The sequence below is a fragment of the Eretmochelys imbricata genome, chromosome 2 (genome assembly GCF_965152235.1).
Source record: "Eretmochelys imbricata isolate rEreImb1 chromosome 2, rEreImb1.hap1, whole genome shotgun sequence".
NCBI classification, from domain to species: domain Eukaryota; kingdom Metazoa; phylum Chordata; order Testudines; family Cheloniidae; genus Eretmochelys; species Eretmochelys imbricata.
Window position 1 is genome coordinate 61,385,225 of NC_135573.1, and position 24,196 is coordinate 61,409,420.

General features: G+C 43.3%; 1 protein-coding gene across 1 annotated transcript in view; it reads right to left on the reverse strand.

The window, feature by feature from the left end:
* Positions 1-19,814: 19,814 nt before the first annotated feature.
* The window catches only part of VXN (vexin), a 31,993-nt gene continuing 27,611 nt past the window's right edge, over positions 19,815-24,196 (reverse strand). The window contains exon 7 of the mRNA XM_077808980.1: positions 19,815-23,909. Coding sequence (XP_077665106.1) covers positions 23,723-23,909 — 187 coding nt within the window. The 3' untranslated portion in view covers positions 19,815-23,722. The remainder of the gene's footprint in view (positions 23,910-24,196) is intronic.

The window sequence follows — 24,196 nt, forward strand, 5'->3', positions numbered from 1 at the left end:
CATTATACAGAGAGGCCATGAAGTTTGCAGCTGAATCTGAATACAGAATCCCCCAATGTTCAGGGGACTTGGCAATTTTTTACTAGGCCAGTTTATTTCAGGCTCCATATCCAAACACTAGAAAGTGTTTGGATTAGGGGTTCGGTTTTATTCAGACCCATCTCTGAGTAAGATTTTGCTAGATTGCATTAACTGTCCCAACTGGGAAAACATTTCATGTGTATTGATTGTTGTTTTTGTGGTACTGTTTAATAAATGGAATGGAAGTTATCCCATTGCATTAGCTTACTCTAGTTTAGTTCCTTAACATGAACACCACAAATCCTTTCCTGAACCTCAGCCATGCAAGACATCCTCTCTCCTGCTCTCTCTGAGTCTCCACTGACCATGAAGGCGGCTGTGTCGGCTATTGAGTTGCCTGAGCAATATGACAGCTGCAAGGCAGGTGAACTGAATTTTAAAACAAATGACCTCAGACCATCTCGAAAGGAACGAACCTTTATTCCACAGAATCAAATTGAATTCTCCCGGTGATTTGCTAGACTTGTTGCTCTCCCATGACTGCCTCATTGGAAGGCAGTTCTCTCCCCTCCATCTCCCTCTGCCCTGCCAGAATTGGGAGCGGGGAGGAAAGCTGCATTTTGGTTTGATGCAAGTGAAAATCAGTGTTTTATTTTTAAGGGTTAAAGTTGGGTGGGGGGAGCTGAGGGCCCGGGCATTGATTCGTTCCAGAAATGCTGCCATAGAGATTAAGTGGCATTTCCACTGACGGCTGGAGTGGGGCTTTCTGAATGACTTCACCCAGGCTGCCTGCACTGGCTGTGAGGCTTGCCAAGTAGTCCCGGTGATATCTGAGTGAAACTAAAGTGCAATCATCCCTGCAGCCACTGCTCTCTGCCACCTCCCAAGAGGCCGGGGGTAGTTACATTTCACTTTCTTTGCTTGTCTTTATTTGACTTCAAGATAAAAATCTTGAATTTAAATTCCCAGCCTTGCTTTAGAGCTGTCTCAGTGGAGAGCTTTTGAAAGCACCAGTCACAGGAACTTCTCTTCCCCTGCTCCCTCCCCTTGGTGTTACTGTTGATTCTGGATTCTCCTCTGTAATTCTGCTGCACCGATTGCCATCTCTGTATCACTGCTTGTATCTTTTGCTGCCTTAGCAACTTAGTCATGACTTCCTCTCCTCTCACCTCATCTCTTACTATGCCCTTACTTACCTACATGCCTCCAGCTTCCATCCAGGGCATACCACACGATCCATTGTCTACAGCCAAGCTCTAAGATACAAACGCATTTGCTCCAACCCCTCAGACAGAGACAAACACCTACAAGCATTCTTAAAAGTACAATGCCCACCTGCTGAAGTGAAAAAACAGGTTGACAGAGCCAGAGTACCCAGAAGTCACCTACTACAGGACAGGCCCAACAAAGAAAATAACAGAACACCACTGGCTGTCACCTTCAGCCCCCAAATAAAACCTCTCCAACGCATCATCAAAGTTTTACAACCTATCCTGAAAAATGATCCCTCACTCTCACAGATCTTGGGACACAGACCAGTTCTTGCTTACAGACAACCCCCCAACCTGAAGCAAATACTCTCCAGCAACCACACACCACACAACAAAAACAGGAACCCAGGAACCTATCCTTGCAACAAAGCCTGATGCCAACTCTGTCCACATATTTATTCGGGTGACACCATCAGAGGACCTAATCACATTAGCCACGCCATCAGGGGCTTGTTCACCTGCACATCTACCAATGTGATATATGCCATCATCTGCCAGCAATGCCCCTCTGCCATGTACATTGGCCAAACCAGACATTCTCTACGCAAAAGAATAAATGGACACAAATCTGACATCAGGAATCATAACATTCAAAAACCAGTAGGAGAACACTTCAACCTCTCTGGCTACTCAGTAAAAGATTTAAGGGTGGCAATTTTGCAACAGAAAAGCTTCAAAAACAGACTCCAATGAGAAACTGCTGAGCTTGAATGAATATGCAAACTAGATACCATTAACTTGGGTTTGAATAGAGACTGGGAGTGGCTGGGACATTACACATATTGAATCTATTTCCCCATGTTAAGTATCCTCACACCTTCTTGTCAACTGTCTAAATGGGCCATCTTGATTATTACTACAAAAGTTTTTTTTTCTCCTGATGATAATAGCTCATCTCAATTAATTAGCCTCTTACAGTTTGTATGGCAACTTCCACCTTCTCTGTATGTATATGTATTTCTTCTTACTATATGTTCCATTCTATGCATCCAATGAAGTGGTCTGTAGCCCATGAAAGCTTATACTCTAATAAATTTGTTAGCCTCTAAGGTACCACAAGTACTCCTGTTGTTTATGCCCTTCTCTATTGCCTACCCCAAATTCCAACTTTCCAACTACCAGTATATTTAGAGGGCTGCTGCTCCCCTTTTCACACTGGCAAAAGATCCTCAACCACTCTCAGGGCCTCCCATCCAGTTCAAACTGCCCTGCTTGTTTTTAGACTCCTTCACAGATTTGCTGTGGTCTCTCCCATGGGTCCTTTCTCTCTCTATTCCCCTTTCAGCTCCCCTGGCTTATGTTTTCTGTTCCTCAGTGCAATTTACCACAGCAGATAAGATTCTTCTTTGCAGCTTGTGCCATTTGAATCACCCTTCTTGTCTTTCTTTCCCCCAGACAGGTTCAAGAGAGGCTTGTCTGGTGCCAGGGTGACCAAAGGAAAGTAGGAAAGGATGCATTTCAACTAAATGCTAGTAGCACTCCAGGAGATTTTTGGATTTGGCTGCAACCTGGGGCAAATCTGACCAATCTGTTGGCATTTTCATTCTGGGTGAGGGAGAGGGTTCAATTTCTCTAGCTATTGTTGAAATGCCCTGATGCTGTTCCTGATCACTAGATGCCATAATGATGCAATTTGGTTATGCTGGGCAGAAGGTTAGCTGAGCTAACTAAATGTACAGCAGAGCCCATAGCTTGCAAAGAACAGCAGAGAGAGACCAGAAAGAGTCAGGAGTGTTGATACAGCATTTAGGAAGGGCAGTGGGCTGAATGTTAAATGGCAGAAGTACTGCCCTAGCTATGTTTCACTGCCCTCGACTGATTTCAGAGTAACAGCCGTGTTAGTCTGTATTCGCAAAAAGAAAAGGAGTACCCCCCACCCGATGTTCTGGTTTAACTTGGATTTAAACTTGGAGAGTGGTCAGTTTGGATGAGCTATTACCAGCAGGAGAGTGAGTTTGTGTGTGTATGGGGGTGGGTTTTTGGAGGGGGGTGAGGGACTGAGAGAACCTGGATTTGTGCAGGAAATGGCCTAACTTGATTATCATGCACATTGTGTAAAGAGTTGTCACTTTGGATGGGCTATCACCAGCAGGAGAGTGAATTTGTGTGGGGGGGTGGAGGGTGAGAAAACCTGGATTTGTGCTGGAAATGGCCTAACCTGTTGATCACTTTAGATAAGCTATTACCAGCAGGACAGTGGGGTGGGAGGAGGTATTGTTTCATATTCTCTGTGTATATATAAAGTCTGCTGCAGTTTCCACGGTATGCATCCGATGAAGTGAGCTGTAGCTCACGAAAGCTCATGCTCAAATAAATTGGTTAGTCTCTAAGGTGCCACAAGTCCTCCTTTTCTTTTTGCCCTCGACTGAGGGAATGTGAGGCCTGCTCTGGGATTGGTGATGATGTGGCTGTCTAGAGACTGGCCTTCTGAAGGACAGACAAGTCTCTAATAAATTCTCTTTTTGGCCAAGTGTACGGTTATTCTAGGTTTTAAACAGAAGATCTTGAGTTCTACTTCCCTCTGATGACATTGAAGTGCATGTAACCAGTGTGTGTAGAATAAATGAATGTGAAGCCCGATAACATATGTTCATACTGAAAAGCCAAAAAGCAATTTTGCCCTTTTGTCATGCTTAATTTGACTATTTAATCCGTATATAGCCAGACTGTTGCTTTTCTAGCAGATACAATGTTGTGGGTCAGATAAAGACATACAGAGGAAGGGCTAGGACCACATGAAAGTTATTGTTCACCATTTTTCAGAGTTCAGATGAGGACAAAGGGTGCTATCCCTGACTCCTTATGCAGCTTAGGCAAAATACACATTGGAGTCCAGATTAAGACTGAGCTCTCTAAACCATGGCTGAACTTCTAGGGAGTGCAGTGGTGGACTGAAATGCTTTAAAAATCAATATTGAAAGCTACATAAGATACATCACTAACCGGAGACACTAAAAATGATGAACACACTTAAAACAAACTCTTTGGAAGTCACTGTCTAGACCTGAGTGCAAGGGTCGAGATACTCACCAACAGCTAATGCCCTGTTAGGAATGGAGCTGCCTGGATGCCTTGAAAGTAAGCACCTGTTGCTGTAGGTCCTCTCTTTGTGGGCATTAAAGTCAGGGGCAACTCTGGATGGAGGGCCTGCAGGATTGGGCCTTTAGGCTCAAAAACACAGAGAACCAGGTCCTTGGTCCCCACTTCATCCCCTTTGTGTTTCTCCTGAAGTGCAAAGGTGACGGAAAGCTGCCCTAACAAAGCACTGGTGATTCCCTTTGAACAGGAGAATGCCCTGGTGACCTACAAACAATGGAGCCAGCTTTACACCATCTGCTTCTGGCCTCTGCCCTTCCTTTCTCACCAAAGTGGGCATGTGTGGATGGGAGAAGCTCTGGATAGAGTAGATAATGTCTTTGTGAACATGACAGTTACTTTTGGTACAAGTTAGAGCCGCACTAAGAGTACTCCAACATGAACTGGGGGCGAAAGTAGCTACAGTTACCCCCATGATAGGGAGGAAGAGTGGGAAGCCAACCTTTTTCTTTTTCTTTTTTCTTTTTTAAAACCTGCTTTCCCCTCCTCAAGTGGATTCAGTGGTGCTCAGATGCCCATCAGGATCGGGCCCAGAATCTTGAACATGGGTCTGACCGATAAAAAAATTCTTTCAGTTTACTTCTACATTTAGATAATCATGGGTTACTTGTATCAGTAAAATATTAATGCCAGGCTTTGCTTTGTGATTATGAATAAGGCATTTCATCACACAGGGTTATTCAGTGTAAGGCGGCACTTATAAGAGTTACTTGGATAATTTTTAAAATGTTGGAGGGAAGCCCATGAAGCATATTTTCTCTCTTGAGTCCAGTATCTGATTCTGTTGTGCTCTGTCCAGTAAAACTCCTGCCTACCGGCAGATTTTCCCCGTTAAATGAGTTTGCTTATAGGCAGATTGGATACTAATGAAGGCTTTGAAGTCCTGCCAGTTTTCTGTTTGGTTTTATTTATGAACAGAAAACAAACACAGCAAAGTTAATTTCTTTCTGCAGTTTTGCTGTCAAGCATGTTGCAGAGGGATCAATCCAAGGCTTGCCTTTCACAGAAGAAAAACCGGGGAGGCCCACAGCCTGATTAATGAGAAAAGACAGGGACAACTTTCCCTGCTTAGCATTTCATAAGTTATTATGAGCCCATAAGGGGAGGATTTTAGGATCAGTGTTCCATTTCGTAATGGGCATGAACCTGTTTCTTTCGCTTTCTGTGTACTGTACTTTTTAAATGTCAAAAATCTCTGTTTGCAGAGGTGTCAGCAATTTCTTTCTTGTAATTGCTGCAGCCCGATTACAGGCTGATGCACGCCTTGTGCTCTTTCAAGGAGATTTAACTTTATTTCTTGTTGTGTCCCTTAGTCTATTTCTTGTTGTGTCTCTTAGTGGTGTATGGAAAGTTATCACGACATATTAAAGTACCACCTGCTGGAGTTTCCTTTCCATCCATGGGGCCCTAGGGAGAGGTCTCTAATTGCTGTCACCCTGATTGTTCAATGACTAATAGATTTCTCTGTCCAGAAGGGGCCATTATGCAGGGGGTCAGACTAGACGATCATAACATGGGCCAGAGAACCTCGCCCAATAATTTCGGCCACGTCACCCATCGCTTCTGTTAGAGCTACAGCATGTCTTTCAGAAAGACACCCAATCTTGACTTAAAAAAACTGATTAGTGGATTAGCAAGCAGGGTATTCTTTGTGGATCAAATACTGGGAGAGTGACGGAAGTCCAGCTCTGTTGAAGCTGTGCCACAAAACCCCAACTCCACTGAAAGTACTTGAATATTGCTTCAAAAATTGACAGTAGTTAAGAACTTAACAGTGTTGACATGTGCACTGTTAAGTGTTGACTGAGTCCTAATGTTCATTTGTTATGAATGAGGGCAGTTCAAACCTCTAAAAGATTTTGGGCTAGATTTACTTTTGCTTGCATGGGGAGGTCTAACTTGCCACTGGGGGCCCTGATGTTTCCTGGTGGAATATGGCCCATTATTTCTGTCTATTTGCAGACTCAATATGAGACAGCTCATTATATGGTCACATTTGGAAGGTTCTTCACAAACATAAGGGCTAAAAACTTCGTTTTGTTTTTTTTTTTAATTAAAATGTAATTTGTGCATGCAACAATGGGAGCCACCAGAAAGCTGCTGGTACATCTTTCACTTTGTACCGGCTCAGTCAGATCCTTGGAATTTGATTTATATTTATTAGTACCTAAATCTTTAAAAAAATTAAGTGATCAGACTGAAATTCTAGTATACTAGAATCCAAAGTGCTTTGCTAAGATTAGGAAGAAAGTTCTCAGGAATTCAAACAGTAACCTAGTGTTGTCTCATTCAATTGTTAGGCAGATGCATTAGCTATTCACGGAAAGTGACATCTGTGAGCGGTTATTTGTTTGAGATATACACTGTCTTTTTTTGCAAGCCTCAAAGAGCTTTACAGATTAACAAACTGCAGCCACCTCTGGAGTGCAACGTGACAGCCAGCATAATGGTACCAGCAACATTAACCCACAATTTAGGAGCGGAAAGTGAATAAGAATACCATGTCTAGTTAAAGCAAAAGGGGAATTTAGCTAAGTACATAAGGATGTAATTACCCAAGTTGGAATTTTGACTGAGGTTATTACCCCTCCTTACAAACAGCCTCATGGGATCTTTAATGACCAACTCTGTTTTGTATCTCATCCGATAGCAGTACAGTGCCCCCAGGGTTGAGGCACTGGTTACGTTGTGGCTCAGAGTGCCGCCTACTGTTTAGTCACAAACAGATCTGGAAATGGCCCAACTTGATGATCACTTTAGATAAGCTGTTACCAGCAGGAGAGTGGGGTGGGAGGAGGTATTCTGCAGTTTCCACAGTATGCATCCGATGAAGTGAGCTGTAGCTCCCGAAAGCTCATGCTCAAATAAATTGGTTAGTCGCTAAGGTGCCGCAAGTCCTCCTTTTCTTTTTGCGAAGACAGACTAACACGGCTGCTACTCTGAAACCAAACAGATCTTTAAGTAGGTATTTGGACGTTGTAAATATTCAATACTCCCTCAGCAAGGTTTCTAACACCTTTCAGGGTTTTCAGATCAGAATGATTCATTCCCAACCTTAGACACACAACAGTGAAATCGCAAAAAGAATGAAAAAGAAGCCTGAAGGCTCTTGAGCATTGTTCACAGCAGGTATGTCAGTGCTGCTAAGAGAGAAACAAATTAGAAAAGAGGTTTCGTTTCTAATTAAAAGAGACATTGGCATTGCTCATCAAGGCAATGATGCGTGAAACCATCAGCTACAGTTAAGTATTTTTAACTCTCATATTTCTGAGGTAAAGATAAGGGGGTCTGTAGAAGGAGCTTTGATATGTCCCAGACAGCTGCTGTGGTTGGTATGCAAATTGGACTAGAAACTGTTCTGCATGTTTGCACATGACAAGTGTGTGCATTGCATATTTTGCTGCTTCCTGTTAAGAGGAAATAGAGCTTCTTATTGAGGCTCTTGATGCTATTACCACTCACCAGTTACCGTATTCACCGGACCTTTCTCCCGTGATGGAGATGAATGTAGATGATGGGATCTCTAGATGCTTTTAGAAAACTAGCATCAGGCACAGAAACCAACCGGATTATTGGCTTGTGCTTCTAATCTCCTAGGAGGACTGAAGTGTAAACTGAACAGCTACTGGGAGTCATATGCCAAGCAGGGTATAGCTGTTTTGCTATGCACATAGAGCACATAATGCACACCTCCTCTGGGTACAGTAGATGTTTGTCCTATTTCTTTTGGTTACAAAAAAGTCAGAAAAGGACATGTCATCTGAGGTATAATACACTTGCTATACTGCTCAGATTACCAGTTTTGTGACCATGTTGTGCAGTTGTGGGGCCCTCATTTTTAAACAGTTATCAGAAAGACACACAGTTTTCAGATAAATTTAATTTAAAAATGCCACAGGATCTTGCAGAGGTGATCATTGTCTCAGCAGTCACAAAATTAGACTCTGCAAATCCCCATGTGCTGTTAGAACAGTCCATACAGCGAAAGCCTGGCTTAGGGGAGAAGTTGTACACTGTGTACTGGAGCTGCCTGTATTTGACTTATAAGAAAAGGGGACTGCGACCTACCCTCTTTAAGGGTGAATCTCCCTTTCAACACAAGAAGCTGGACCTGCACTGGGAGGTGTGAAATATTCTTTCCAGCCCCAGACTCAGTGAGTCTTGCCCCGTGTTTCCCCAGGCTAAATACTAGAACAATATCAAGAAGAAACAGAAAAATATTCTATGGGGAAGACATTAAAGTATTAAGGTAATACAATTCTGGTTTGATTCTATTTAGGGCCTGATCCTGTGTCCCTTGTGTATCTAAAGCTCCCACTGAGTTGAATGAAGGTAGGACCTAGCTTGTAGCTAATATGTGTGATGTGAGATTTTCCATAGCAAAAACATCCCAAGCTTTTGATGTACCTCCTCTTCACAGGTTGAGCACCAAGTCCATTTTGGGGATTGTTTCCCAAGGATATTAAAGTAAATGACAGACAATTATTTTGCTTTCCTTGGTTGTAGGTGGAGGCGTAACATACAGGGTCAGGAATGATTTCCTTAGGTTGGGGGAAGAGATATGCCATACACTATGTATTATATCTGTACCAGATGCTCAACAATCACAGAGAATCCTTCTCAGATTTTGCAGCGGGCCCTGTGCATGGGAGGATAGGACTTTGGAAGCCTGATCTCTGCCTACACTCAGTTTTAACCAAGGTTGTAACCAGTTAGTGGCATAATTGGTACTAACTTTGGCTTCTGATCCCTCACACAGATAGTAGTAACTCTGGCAGCTGACTATGTTGTCCTTGCCCAGAGATCTGTTGGTTTACGTTGTTGACAGGCTGCATAGCAGTGCTTATGTAACCAGGTTGGCCAGTCCTCCTTCCTCCCAGTGTTCTGTACAGTAGGATATCCCACAGTGCATTGCTACACATGCTCCTGATTTTGCCATGTGCGCATGACCCATAGAACTCTATCCCTTGCTGAGGTACAAGGGGTACCTGTTCAGGTTTTCCCAGAATCCAGTGAGGCACCTGACAGGTATTGATGTATAAAAACACTTGTCACCTGGTTATGTTGCTTTTGTTGACAAAACAGTGGAGGTGTACATGCTGCAATGCTTCTCCAGCTGATTTAACTTGCCTGCTACACTAACAAACTAAAACCATCTCGATGAGAGGCATAGAGCTTTTTGAAACAAAGTCGATTCACGCAGAGTCAGTGCACGCATTGTGCTTGCTTATGTTACCCTAATGGGCCTCCAGGAGGTGTTCCTTAATGCCCATCATGACCACTCTGGTCAGCAGTTTAAACTCCGCTGCCCTGAAGGTACACAGGCATGTGCCCCTCCACTGTTTTGTCGACGAAAGCGACATAATTTTTGAAATTCCTTTTCCTGTTTGCTTGGTGTGCACAGTTCACACTGCATCTTCCTGGTTTTCCACAGTAGACGTGCTCCTGCATAGAGTACACCGGAGCTACTGGATCTGCTGGGTCTGTGGAGAGAGGAGGCTGTGCAGTCACAGCTTCATTCCAGCCGTAGGAACTTTGATACCTGTGGGCTGATTGCTCATGGCATGCAGCAGAAAGGGCACAAAACGGACACGCAGCACTGCTGTGCTAAGACCAAGGAGCTGAGGCAGGCGTACCAGAAGGCAAGGGAGGCCAACCATCACTCTGGTGCAGTACTGAAGACATGCTGCTTCTACAAGGAGCTGCACGCCATCCTCTGTGGTGACCCCACCTCAACCACCTAGAACCCTGTGGATACTTCGGGGAGACTGGAGGCAGTGGCCAGATGAAGATGAAGTGATAGATGAGGAAGTGGAGTTGGAGGAGGATGTGGAACACACAACAGGGTCGTCTGGTGGCACAGCGAGTCAGGATCTCTTTTTGAGTCCAGAGTGATCTAGCCAGTCCCTGCTCTCCAGCTTTGGCATGCCTGAAGCAGGGGACATAACCTCTGGTAAGCACACATTTAATACTTCAGGATGAGAGGAGATTGAGTTCTCATATACTTTGTTATATGGTAGAGGAGGGATAAGGGACAGAAATTAACAAATAGGCTATGCAGTTACACAGTGGGTGGGTGCCCGGCCGAAAAGTTTAATGTACACCGGGAGGTTCTGAGAATCCTCCATAGAAATCTCTAGGAAACTTTCCTGTAGATGTTCTGCAATCCTCTGTTGAAGGTTCCTTGGCAGAGCTGCCTTGTTTCTCCCCGCACTGTAGGAAACTTTGCCACGCCACCCTTGCATCCTGGGTTACCCTCAGGAGTGAGATTGGGTTTGATTACCCCAGCCTGTGGAAAAGGGTACCAATATTCAGAATAGTCTCCCTAGTCACTTGTAGTGAGTGACCCTCTTTGCAAGCCACCCAGAACCTTTGTCCCTTCTTACCCATTCCCTACTCACCATTTTTCAGACTCTTGCCAAGCTGTGTGCTAGCCAAGGCACAGTGAGAAAGAGGTGTCTAACTTTTGTGATTTATGGCTGTGAGCAAACTCACAATACTGTCTCCGTTCATTGTTTCTTTGGCTTCTGCAGATGTGTCCTTGAGGACACTGGCGGAGTGCCTCCATCAGATAAGGCAGTGAACCAGGAGGAGTAAGGAGGATATGGTTCGCTCAGTGCTGCAGTCAACAGATGTAGCATATAGTGAAACAGGAGCATGGAGGGAGACAATTTAATGAAAGACTCAGGCTGGATAGCTTGGAAAGGGCAGGGGCAGAAATGGATGATAAAGCTACTAGAGGGCCAGACAGAGATGCTCAAGTCTCTCATTACATCCGTGCTCGACTCCCCCTGCAGCCAATACAGAACTCGTTCCATGCCCTTCCCAAACTCCCCCACCACATTCCTCTCATGTTCCCAGTTCCCGCACAGTACCCTGTGCACTCCTCCCTTAGTGACTGGTTTCACAATGAAAGCTGGAGTTACACGCAGCTCTGAGAGCCATAACCAAGAGACTGTTCTTCATTACCACGTTCTCTGTTTGTCAAAATTTTTGTATTTTGTCCTATAGTTAAGTCTTTGAAATAAAATAAATAAGTCTTTATTTATGTCATACATACGTCCATCAGTGCTAACATTCAAATACAGTGGCTCAAGGCAGGAATATTTGCTCGGTACTATTAATGCTCAGGAAGTGAGTGTTACTGGGATAATTCAAGGCTACAAGCAAACATTGCCTGGCTGAAAGTATCACATAAACACACGTTACTGGGAATCATGGTCAAAATGCTCCTTCAAAGCCTCCCTTATTCAAATAGCCACCTGCTGTATCTCTCTAATGGCCCTGGTATCTGACTGCTCAAAATCAGTAGCCAGCTGATCTACCTCAGTGCTCTACCCCTGGGGAAGCTTTCCCCACTTTGGTTCGCAAATGTTATGTAGAGCACAGCAGGCTGCAATGACCATCAGAATGTTTTTTTTCTCACTGAGGTCTAATCTGCCAAAAAGGCAGCACCAGTGACCTTTTAATCGGCCAAAGGCACATTCAACGGTCATTTGGCACCTGCTGAGCCTGTTGTTGAAGCACTCATTGCTGCTATCTAGGTTTCCGGCGTAAGGGCTTCATAGGCCACGAGAGCAAGGGGTAGGCTGGGTTCCCAGGATCACAATTGACATTTCCACATCCTCCATTTGAATCTTCTGATCCAGAAAGAAAGTCCCTGCTTGCAGCTTTCTATACAGGCCAGTGTTCCTAAAGATGTGTGTGTCATACATCTTCCCTGACCAACCGACATTGATGTCAGTGAACCGGCCCAGGTGATCCACCAGTGTATGCAAGACCATAGAGAAGTAGCCCTTCCAGTTGATATACTCCATCGCAAGATGGCCTGGGGCCAAAATTGGGATATGAGTTCTGCCTATCGCCCTCCCCCCCCCCCCCGCCCAGTTAGGGAATCCCATTGCTTAAAAGCCATCAAGTGTTTCCTGCACATTACTGAAAGTCACAGTCCTTCATAGCAGGAGGCGATTAATGGCCCTGCACACTTGCATCACCACAGACCTTCACCTCCTTCCCCCCTGTGGACTTTTCAACTCCAAACTGATTCATGACTGACCACTAGGAGTCTGGAGTTGTCAGCTACCTCACAGAGATTGCCACTCACTTTTCCACAGTGAAGGCAGCTCCCACTCTGGTGTCCTTGCAGTGCTGGAGCGAGTTCCACACACAGTTCCAGAAAGGTGGATTTGCACATCCAAAAGTTCTGGAGCCACTGCTTGTCATCCCATACATGCATCACGATGCAATCCCATCACTCAATGCTTGTTTCCCGTGCCCAGGGCCATCCTTACCCATATGCAAAGTACGCAGCTGTGTAGAGCACCAGGAAATTTGGGGTACCAAATTTCCTGGTGCCCTGTGCAGCTGTGTGCTGCTCCAGCCCCTGCTCTGGCTTGTCCCCAGGGCCCCTGCCCCTGCTCCTCCCCCACTCCCCTGAGCTCTGCAGCAGGGCTGGGCCTGCACTCACTGGCAGTGGGAAGTGCAGTGACCCAGACCCAGCCATGTCACCGGTGAGTGCTGGGGGGGTTCTTTCCCCTGCCTCCCAAGCCAGTCCTGCCTCCCCACAGAGGCCTGGAGACCACCCCCCCCGCTGTGGAGGACTGGGGTCAGGCCCCTCCTCTCCCCGCAGAGGCCTGGAGCCCCCCCGGCTGCATAGGGCCCCAGAATAGCTAGGGACGGCCCTGCAGGTGCCATCGGTCCACCGTGTGCAGCTGCTCTGTGAGTGCCAACTGCAATCTTGAATTGTTTCTTTCCATGGCATACAGCAGGGCAGGTGCCACTGATTCACTTTCTGATTCGCAATTCATGAAATACTGCACAACCAGCTGGGTTGTGTTTATAATGCTCATCACCAGATTGGTCAGAAGTTCAGGATCCATGCTTTCAGGAAGAGATGGCAGGCACACAGTTAACAAGGGCTGTTGAAAAATGTCATGAAATGAAGTCATGAATGGATGGAAAGAACTGAATCATGGGATTGTGAGCATGCCTCCATGATGCACGGTGATCCGTTCCCAGAGATCCCAGCCGTAGAAGGTGGTAAGTTGTATAGTAGGGTAGCTACCCATGATGCAACACTTTCTCTGTCGTTGCAAGGGCACTGACTGTGGACATGCTCCACCAATACAAGGAGCGTTGGGTGGATATGCACAGCCGATGTAATTAAAGCGGCTTATGATCATTGACGTAACTTAAGTCCACTTAACTGTAGTGTATACATGGCCTTAGTTGAGATGGGTGTGAGCCGTTGTTGCTGTTGCTAAAGTTCAAACTATTGCTGTCAAGCAATTTAAAAAAATAATCTCGATTAATCGCGCTGTTGAACAATAACAGAATACCATTTATATACATATTTTTGGATGTTTTCCACATTTTCAGATGTATTGATTTCAATTACAACATGAAATACAAAGTGTACAGTGCTCACTGTGTATTTATTTTTTATTATAAATATTTGCAATGTAAAAATAAAATAGTATTTTTCAATTCATTTAATACAAGTACTGTAGTGCAATCTCTTTATCATGAAAGTTGAACTTACAAATGTAGAGTTATGTACAAAAATAACTGCATTCAAAAACAAAACAATGTAAAACTTTAGAGCCTACAAGTCCACTAAGTCCTACTTCTTGTTCAGCCAATCGCTCAGACAGACAAGTTTGTCTACATTTGCAGGAGATAATGCTGCCCGCTTCTTGTTTACAATGTCACCTGAAAGTGAGAACAGGTGTTCTCATGGCACCACTGTAGCTGGCGTTGCAAGATATTTATGTGCCAGATGTGCTAAAGATTCGTATGTCCCATCATGCTTCAAGCACCATTCCAGAGGACATGTGCCCATGCTGATGACGGGTTCTTCTCGATAACAAACCAAAGCAGTGCAGACCAATGCATGTTCATTTTCATCACCTGAGTCAGATGTCACCAGCAGAAGGTTGATTTTCTTTTTTGGTGATTCGAGTTCTGCAGTTTCCACATTGGAGTGGTGCTCTTTTAAGACTTTCACACCCTGTCCCTCTCAGATTTTAGAAGGCACTTCAGATTCTTAAATCTTGGGTCGAGTGCTGTAGCTATCTTTAGAACTCTCATATTAGTACTTTCTTTGCATTTTGTCAAATCTGCAGTGAAAGTGTTCTTAAAATGAGCAACATCTTGGGTCATCATCCGAGACAGCTATAACATGAAATATATGGCAGAATGCAGGTAAAACACAGAGCAGGAGGCATACAGTTCTCCCCCACGGAGTTCAGTCACAAATATAATTAACACATTATTTTTTAACAAGCATCATCAGCATGGAAGCGTGTCCTCTGAAATGGTGGCCAAAACATGAAGGGTCATATGAATGTTTGACATATCTGATACGTAAATACCTTGCAATGCTAGCTGCAACGTGTCATGCAAATGTCTGTTCTCACATTTAGGTGACACTGTAAACAAGAAGCGGGCAGCATTATCTCCCCTTAATGTAAACAAACTTGTTTCTCTTAGTGATTGGCTGCACAAGAAGTAAGACTGAGTGGACTTGTAGGCTCTAAAGTTTTACATTGTTTTATTTTTGGGTGCAGTTATGTAACAAAAAAAATCTACATTTGTAAATTGCGCTTTTACCATAAAGAGATTGCACTATGGTACTTGTATGAGGTGAACTGAAAAATACTATTTCTTTTATCATTTTTACAGTGTAAATATTTGTAATAAAAATAATATAAAGTGAGCACTGTACACTTCGTATTCTATGTTGTAGTTGAAATAAATATATTTTAAAATGTTGAAAAACATCCAAAATATTTACTAAATTTCAGTTGGTATTCTATTGTTTAACAGTGAGATTAAAACTGTGATTAATTGCGATTATTTTTTTTTTAGTTAATCGTGTGAGTTAACTGCGATTAATCAACAGCCCTAGAACCCCTTTCCTAGAAGACAAAACAAGATAAACACACAAGCTAGGGGAAGCAATGCACCTTCTGTCTCTGATATTGACTCTCATGTGCAACCAAACTCATGAATAAAAACAAGCATGGCACACAATCTTAGTAGCACTCCATGACCTGGCAAAGTTGTACCCAGCATTGGGCTGTTCAGGTCATTGCTTTTAGCTGCCATTTTGGTCACAGGCTCCCAGCATTGTTGCAAAATCTGTAGTCTTGGCCGGTTAAGACAGGCTATTATTAGGCAAGCAAAAGGAAAGGGATAACAAAAAGAAGTAATAAGGTATGGAAGGAAAAGGACAGACCAGGATGTATGCATGTGTGACAGTCTCCCACCTGACCCCAGATGGTGTTTGGGATATATCCTGAACTGATAGAGGTAGCGATGTCATCTGGCTCCCTCTCTCTGCTGTAGGTTGGTCAGACCATCTCTCAGCAGGATCAGGATGACCAAAGCCCAACAGTGTTTCAGTGGATCCCAGGTCCCAAGAGATGGTGGGGTAGCAGCCATGATGGTGAATCTTGCGCCTTTCTGTTCTCCTGTCTTTCAGTCAGTCACTGTCTGTGACCCTATTCATTAATTTCCCCCCAAAGTCTCTTTCTGAGAACTCCAACAGGGAGTGGTGGCTGGAATAACCCACCCCCTCATTATTTTGTCCACCAAGTAGGCTTGATTTCCAACTCTTCAATTCTGGTTCACTGATTTCCCCTCGCTATACCTCAAACTCTGCTCACCTATTCCCACCAACTCTACCAGCCCTAATCACCTTCCCTTCTCAGTGAACATTTGCATGTGCAATTAATTTTTTTTCAAAAATACTTTGAGAGCCTTCTGAATATTCTGCTAAACTCACATTACACTGCCCCCAGCTAAAATTCCCCCTTTGACAGAGGCAGATGGGGTAAGATGCCTTTTTTTAATGTCAAATTTCTGCCTTTGGTTAGATTTGAACTCTCAGTGTCTGGGTTGAGCACCCCTGCCCCCACTTAGCAGGTCTCTCTGCACATGCACAGTGTAACGCATTGGGTGTGGGCACCTTAGAGGTACAGGGCAGCACACCTTTCTGGAGATCCAAACTTTTTGGCTAAAAAAACATCGTACTTGGAGTTCTTCCAAAGGGGCAGACACTCTTTTGGGGGTACTGTGCAAGCATTTGAGATGCTGGGATGGTGAGCTTAGCCTGGGTTTTGTCTCTATCTGTGCACAAAAAAAAAAAAAAAGCTGTTTTGGGTGGTGGGGTGGGGGGATCTTGGGAACCCATTGTTCAAATGGCTCAAAATTTGAATCAATGACCAACCCCTCCAACTCCATGAGGCACACAAAACTTCAAGGCACTCTGACCATGCAGATTTTAGAGCACAGAGTCAAACTTTAAACAGAAAGTTGGTCTTCACCTTAACTATCGCAGAGCTGGCATGCTGCTACATAATAAGAAAAGGAGTACTTGTGGCACCTTAGAGACTAACCAATTTATTTGAGTCTCTAAGGTGCCACAAGTACTCCTTTCCTTTTTTGCGAATACAGACTAACACAGCTGTTACTCTGAATGCTACATAATAGTTTAACAATAAAATAAAAATGCACCAAAATTAGTCCTAAACTGCCAAGCTCAACAAGACAGTGTTTTACGAAGCATTTATTGTATGTTTAGTGACTCTTGTTACTAGGACAACTGGTTTGACAATGATGTCATTGGTTCCTGAGGTCTACCTTGCTTTCACTGGCACAAGAGGCCAGCAGGAAATGCCTTGAGGGCTGTTTTGTTTGTGAAATATCAACTCTCCGCTTAGTTACACTCAACTAAGCAAGTGACGTTTCCTTTGAGGCTCACTACATTTAAAAAGTGCACAGCTCCTTATGTGAGATGGGGTATTTGTGCGCTTGCTATTGTCTTGTGCACCTTTTTTCTATTACACAGTTCAGTGCACAACCTAAAAAAGGGAGGCATCGGGCGAGTGTTGCCCTTTGCCATTTCACTGTGATACAAAATGTGACTAGGAAGCAGGAAAATGTTAGTCTAAAAATAAAGTGGGGACAAAGTACTTAGGCAGAACTTGCAGGTGAATGTACAATTGAGGTTCGAGAACATTCAGTATCTGACAGGGCCTGACAGTCTCCACTGAGTTCAGAGGGCTTCAAATCAAGCCTTCAGTTCTTGATCAGTGTGCTGGGCCTACCAACAAAGGTACTAACAGTGATGTTGTGTTTTGTGACTAAGACAACCTATCCCCTGAGAACAGACAAGAAACAGTCAACTGCTTTCACATGGGCTGCCATCTGATAGTGTATAGTGCTGAACTGCTCTGTTTATAAGATCAGCTGTGGCTCCCTTGGTTTTGTGAGTTTGTGTCACTCTGTTAACTTTACAGGGTGGTTGGTGGTCTCCCCCACCCTCCAATTTTAGATCCTCATTTTAATGAGATGCCCATTCATTTAAATAGGAGTCAGCGTTCAAGCAAGGTTCAAGCAGTGTTCAAGCCTAATAGCTGAACCTTATCCTATAATTTGTAATGAATAATCTATTATATTAATTTAGCTTCTTTCTTTTAGTTTTGGACTGGCCACAAAAAGTTTGATTTTCTCAAATGTCATTGGACTTTATTATATTTTTTACATATAATACTTAGTCTGTAGAGTGTTCACAAGTAGCTCTTTGTGCAAGTATTTGATATAGGAAATCTGAGCTCTGTTCATATTGTCTGGACACATAGTGTCTCATAGGTCAGGTGGTGGTATAGCTGGTTTTTTACTGGCTGAGTGTGACTGTTGGAAATGAGAGTTTTGGTACAGATGTTTGAGTTAAAAATTAACTTTCTGCACCTATTTGTCACTATTTCCCAAAACAGTGCTGTTTCTGTGAACACGCCGGTTATGACTACTCATTCACTAGAGTAGTCATAAAATGAACATAAAAGGGAAAGATAGGCAGGCAAGCAAATTTTAAGATTTTATTCAAGCTAATGCTTGTGGACAAAAATGTTGAGATAAACTATATCGCTAGCAAAGCTGGGATGTTATTTCAGCAGTGAAATGCAAATAAGTTATGCAAATTTTCATGAGCAATTGCCCATTTTCAAAGTTAAATATTTTGAAGTAGTGATGAAAAACTAGGCCCCAGTTCCCTGAAAATGAAAAAAATATATTGACTTTCAATTGCTGGGCAAAATAGCACCATACATTTTTCTTCCTGCTTTATAATCTCCTGTATTAGTGCACCGAAGCCGATGTACTTGGGCGTTTTAATCTTTTTTCTGCATATTGTCCATCTGTAACATATATTGGAAATTCATATGTTGTGCTGCACACATGCTGGTATTGTTAGCAAACTGAAAATTTATGTAGTCGACTGAATTCCTAGCAAAAGCCAAATGTCCTGGAAAAATTGAAACCTCTGGCCTGAATGATTCATTCAGAGAAAATTCCAGCTAAGTCATTCTAAATGTAGACACTGCACATATTGTCCTAAGGCTCTGCTAATCTTTGAAGCACTGCTAATGAAAATAAGTTTTAACTGAAGCTGTCTGGGATAAAGGGAGCTAGTCTGAAAGATGGGGCAGGTCATGCTGAATTTACTCAGAAAGTCCAAGTTGTGAGATGATGTAAAAAAACAGAGGTTTTCATTCTCTTTGTTACATCCTAAAGCACCAGTCCTGCAGTCAAAGCTATTAGCATGGGACCCCCGTCTCCATAAGATATCCATGCTGGTGGATCTGACTGTAGGATTGCGGCCACAGATTGTTTTGTGGTTCAGCACAGCTTGTTATGCTTTATTAAGGTTAAGGCACAGAACCAGGCGTTCTACACTCTGCCACAGTCTTTGTGGGACACTGGGAAATCTTTGCCTTGGTTTTCCTCATCTACTGAATGGAGAGGATAATACTTATCTCACAAGGGCATTATGAGGCTAAATTAATTAATTTTTGTAAAGCACTTAGCACCCTTCATCCAGCAATCGCTAAGAACAGAATTATTATTTTTATTACTAAACAATGCCATTGTTCAAGTACATGGGGCTACACCATCAAAGCCAGCCTTTCCCCTATAAAGGAAATACAAATCTGGGTCCTGTACTGTTAGCTGCTAATGCATCTAAAGCAGCCGTTCTCAAACTTCATTGCACTGTGACCTTCTTCTGACAACAAAATTAACTACATGACCCCAGGAGGGGGGACCGAAGACCACTATCCTAGGCGGGGTGGGGTGGGGGAGGGGGTGCAAAGCTGAAGCCCAAGAGCTTCTGCTGTGGGCCGGGGGCATGTACCCTTACCCCTGGGCAGTGGGGCTTGGACTTGGGCTTCAGACTTGCTGGGACCTAGAGCCAACACCAACCTTGGTGACACCATTAAAATGGGGTCACGACCTACTTCGGGGTTCCGACCCACAGTTTGAGAACCCCTGATCTAAGGTACCACAAGAATTGCCTATATTTTCCATGAAAGGTGTCCAATTTTTTTTAAAATAATCAAGACCCACATGCTGCCATTTGCTACCTATTTGCTTTATTTTGTATGAAGAGGACATACTTTATTTCAATCAATAAAATAGATACTTGCTACGATACAAGAAATCACCACAGTACCTTTTGGAGTACAAATTAAATAACTTACACTGTTTGTCAGTCTCCCACTGTCACACAGATTGCAGTTACAAATTAAGAGAGAACATAAATACAACACATTTCAGATACAGTGACTGTTAGGTAGAGCATGTATTATCTCTTCTCCCCCATCCCCCTCTTCGCATACTGTTTAAAGCTATTATTTAACAGAAACAAATGCTAAAAAATAGACCTTTCAATAGACACATGTTTGATGCCTTGGCCTAGGGGCTAACTTAATGGAGCTGTATGGATCAGGTTACCAGATATGCAAGCATCACAAGCATTAGCCCTCTCTGTTTCCCCATGTCCTGTTAGTCTATCATTACTAGTCAGGTGGTTTTTGTTGTTATCTTTGGATCAATCTAAAGAGACTAGATCAAAAAAAGGGAGCTCATAGACATAGATCCTGCAAATACGTATGCACATGCTTAACTTTATGCAGCCGAGTGGTCTTGTTGAGCTCTGTGAATACAATTAAGCATGTGTATGTTTGCTGAAGTGCGGCCTATGATAGTGCTTCCATGTGCACAGCTTAGGTCATTGTATGAAGTGGCGTGATGGGGAAATCATTGCAGAGCTGCTGGTGCCTTGTGGAAAAACTTGGGAAACAGTTCTAGTGGCAATAGTTCTGTTTCCAGAATAAGTTATCGTTGTTTCTCTTTCATCGTCTTTTATTTCTCAGGGTATTTGCATTTTAATGGCTTGATTCTGCAAAGTGCTGAGCCCCCTCAACTCCCACTGAGGTCAACAGGATTGGAGGGTGATCATCTGATCAGTCCCTAGAAGAGTATAATTGTGTTAAAATATTAATTTGCTCCTCTTTTCTCTTCCTTAGCAGAAACCATCCTTATCTTTCTTTTAGACTGAGACCAAGTGTTGTCACAGAGGATTTTGACTTCAGGTGGGTTATAATGCCCATGAGTATTGCAGTTTAGGTGTGCAGCACTCCCCATGTACTAGATGCTTTATAAAGTGGATGTGCCTTTGCAGAATAAAACTTGTTTTCATACAAATCTCCTTAAGCCTAAGTGCTAATGGCATCCCCTGCTGTATGAAAGATGTGGAGGAGAGACTGCACTCAGCTTTCCTGAGCTATTGGCAATAGCTCTGCTCCTCCACAGCCATGGCCCATGATATAACTCCCGCACTGCCCCAAGTACAGGCATTAAGGGTATGGCTCAGAGGCTAGGGCCACTGCTACAATACTCCAGTGAGGATGCTCCTCTCTGGTTTACAGAACTTCTATAGCATAAACTGCTGTAGGTCTTTCTGTGAATAAGTTGCTTAGCAGCAATGTTCAGCCACAGACATCAGCACTGGAGACGTCTCCTCTCATTCAGCATCGGATGCCTTCTCCCAGTGCACTGACTGGCAACCCATCCTTTTAACACCCGGCTACTATCCTATTTCAGCAGAAAACATGGGCAGAGTCTGGACCTTTTGAGGCAGGGCTACAGGGTCTCTTCACATCTTACATGGAGCATGCAGAGAAATCTGCTTCTTTCCCATGTGGGGGATCCACTCTTCTGGACTGAGTCCATGTGTGGATCCTGGACCAGAGAGCATTTTGCTTTTAGTAAGAAAGAAAAAGCAAAGAGAAATGCAGGAAATATAATGACATATTAGGCTGAATTGTTTCTAAACAACGATTTTCAAAGTTTTCTAGAGCAATTCTGCACCTCTTTCTAAAGGACGCAGCCGTGACGAAGGCCAGGTGCACTGGATAGCAGAGGTACATTATGAAGGTCTAGTTTCTCACTGTTAAAGCTTGATATAAGATCCTGGAGAGGGATCTGTCTATCTGCTGAAAAGGAAACACCTCGAGAGACCGTTTTTAACAAGCACTTTCAAGCTGCTTCATGTCTCTCACACAATCTTCTTAAAGACAATAGTTGTGATGGATTTGACCCGTTTGCTGATGGCTTAGTAACTTGACCTGTATATTGGTACCCTCTAGGTTGGATGGCCCTAAAAAGAATGGGGCGCTCTTACCACATTAGCTGAGGAGTGGGGTAGGGTGCGGTGGGATGGGGAAGAGATGCTAGCTCAAGGCAGAGAAGGGGAGTTGCACAGTCCCCTGCACCACCTTATTTTAGCCTCTGGCTGTAGGAGTCATTCAAAGATTTAAAGAACTGAGGACATTTTTCTTCTAACAAATGCAAATGGGGATGTGTGTCTTACTTTTCAGCTGTCACATTTCCTTTATTAGGAATAGTCTGATCACATATTGCTGGCATTCGACATCATCTTTTTATCACTTTCTGATTCTGAGACTCTAGGCTGCCTTGATCTTGCCTCACAAGAGATGCTTGTAGAAATGTTTTTTAAAGTGTAGAGTTATGAATACATTCGTACAACTTTTTATTTAAAAGTAAGTTTTAGAGCATTAAGATTGAGATGCAAAAGCTCATCTTTGTAGGTGTTCATTTTGTTCAAAGGGTGGTGCGTGTCAGACAAATTCATGTTGGAGTCCTGCACTGGGACAAATTTAAATATCTTCATTCTGGCAAATGAAGGACTTGATCCTGCAATAACCAACAGGAATATTAATGTGATTTAGGGCTGCAAGATTGGGCTCAGGATTTGTCATTCTTTCAATTTTTTCATATTTTCCTCTGGAAAAGAGAAAAGGAAACAAGGTCGGTAGCTCCTAAACTGAGAGAAATGCAGAGGCAGCAATTTTCCTCCATTTGCGCAATCCCATTAAAGTCATTAGCTAATAGCAGTGTTTCCAACAACTGGTACATGGACTGGCACTGGTTCCTGTGATCTCCTTGATGCAGTTTAGAAAGGCAGGAAGCCGGTCCCTGGTATCAAAAAGGGTGAGAAACACTGGCTTATAGGATCAGGCCTCTTGAGAGCAAACCTACTTTAGTGAGTAGTCCAGTTGTGCAATCTATACATCCTTTCTTGCCTCCTAGCATCTCATGCACATGGTGAAATTTTCTGTAGCACAAGTTACATATTACAGTTATACCTAGCACTTGAGCAGGTTCTTCAGAACAAAGTGTCTGCATCTGATGTTCCATTGTTGGTACAGTTTGATCTGGACAGGAAATTTTAATAGACTGATCATTTGTCATGGATCAGAGTTTCAGTAAATGTGCACCTGGAAGTCACTCAGGCCCAGAGCCTCAAAGGTATTTGTAGGTGCCTAACTCCCATTGAAATCAGTGAGAGTTAAGTACTTAAATAACCTCAGTTCTGTCTCGCCCTCCCTTTGTTTACTCCTGTCTCATAAACATCAAAAGTGAATAAAAATGTATTGGGGCATGTCCATCAGCAAAGTGTACGCGATTTAAGGTTTGGTTTTTAACTCCTGTACCTCAGAGAAAATGACATTGGGGTGGGCCTGAATTCAGTGGTGGCAGTGGTACAAAATGAATAGCCGGACTTGGCTTTAATGGCACATTGTAGTTGATTTGAGGTCTCATAGGAATATACAAAGCTTGTTGTAGGCTTTTGTCTTTGTGAATCTAAGTTAATTAGGATAGAACAAGTACAATGGTGAATGAGTCAACAGTAGCTTTAGCATTAGCAAATCAAAGGTGGAATCTGTTACAACTGTATTGGTATCAGAAATATTCCAATAAAATATGGCTGTTGAATTAGCTCACATTCACCTTTTTTCTCCATTATCCTTCCATCTTTCCAGGATAGGCAAATGCTCTGAATAGCACAAGTAATGGTATGCCTTCAGATATTCATCAACAGAGTTACATTCATCCCTAGGGAAATCCTAAAGCATTCTGCCCTTGCTAAAGGAATATTCATCCTGCAATAGCAAAGCTGAGGCTTGTCAGTCAGCCTCAAAGGCACTGTTTGTTGCCCCCAGATATTCTGATTTCTTCTTGTGCTTCATCCACATTTTTCTCAGGATGCCAGGTGTTCCGCACAAGTTGTTGCCAGTCAAAGGTAAAGAGGCATCTGCTTCTGGGGCGAGGGTTAAGTCATGCTCAGTGTTCTTCCTCGAGTGCCTTTTATGGCTAGAGAACAAAGCAGGACACACAAAATGTTTCTCTCTTGTGGCCCTTTGCCAGGTTCATTCACATTTTCAATGACTAACTAAACAAGCTGAAATAACCTTGCTTTAACATAAGGGAAAGAGCTGCTTAAACTGGGATGTAATTAAATTTGTTGTAAGTAGATCCCTCTTCCAGCCTCCCATTCTTTTGACTCTCTCTAACACTGACCCTCTGTGCCAAGTGAGCAAAATATGGATTAAATATAAATACAATTCAAATAGTGAAACTAACACTGCAAAACAGAGTGA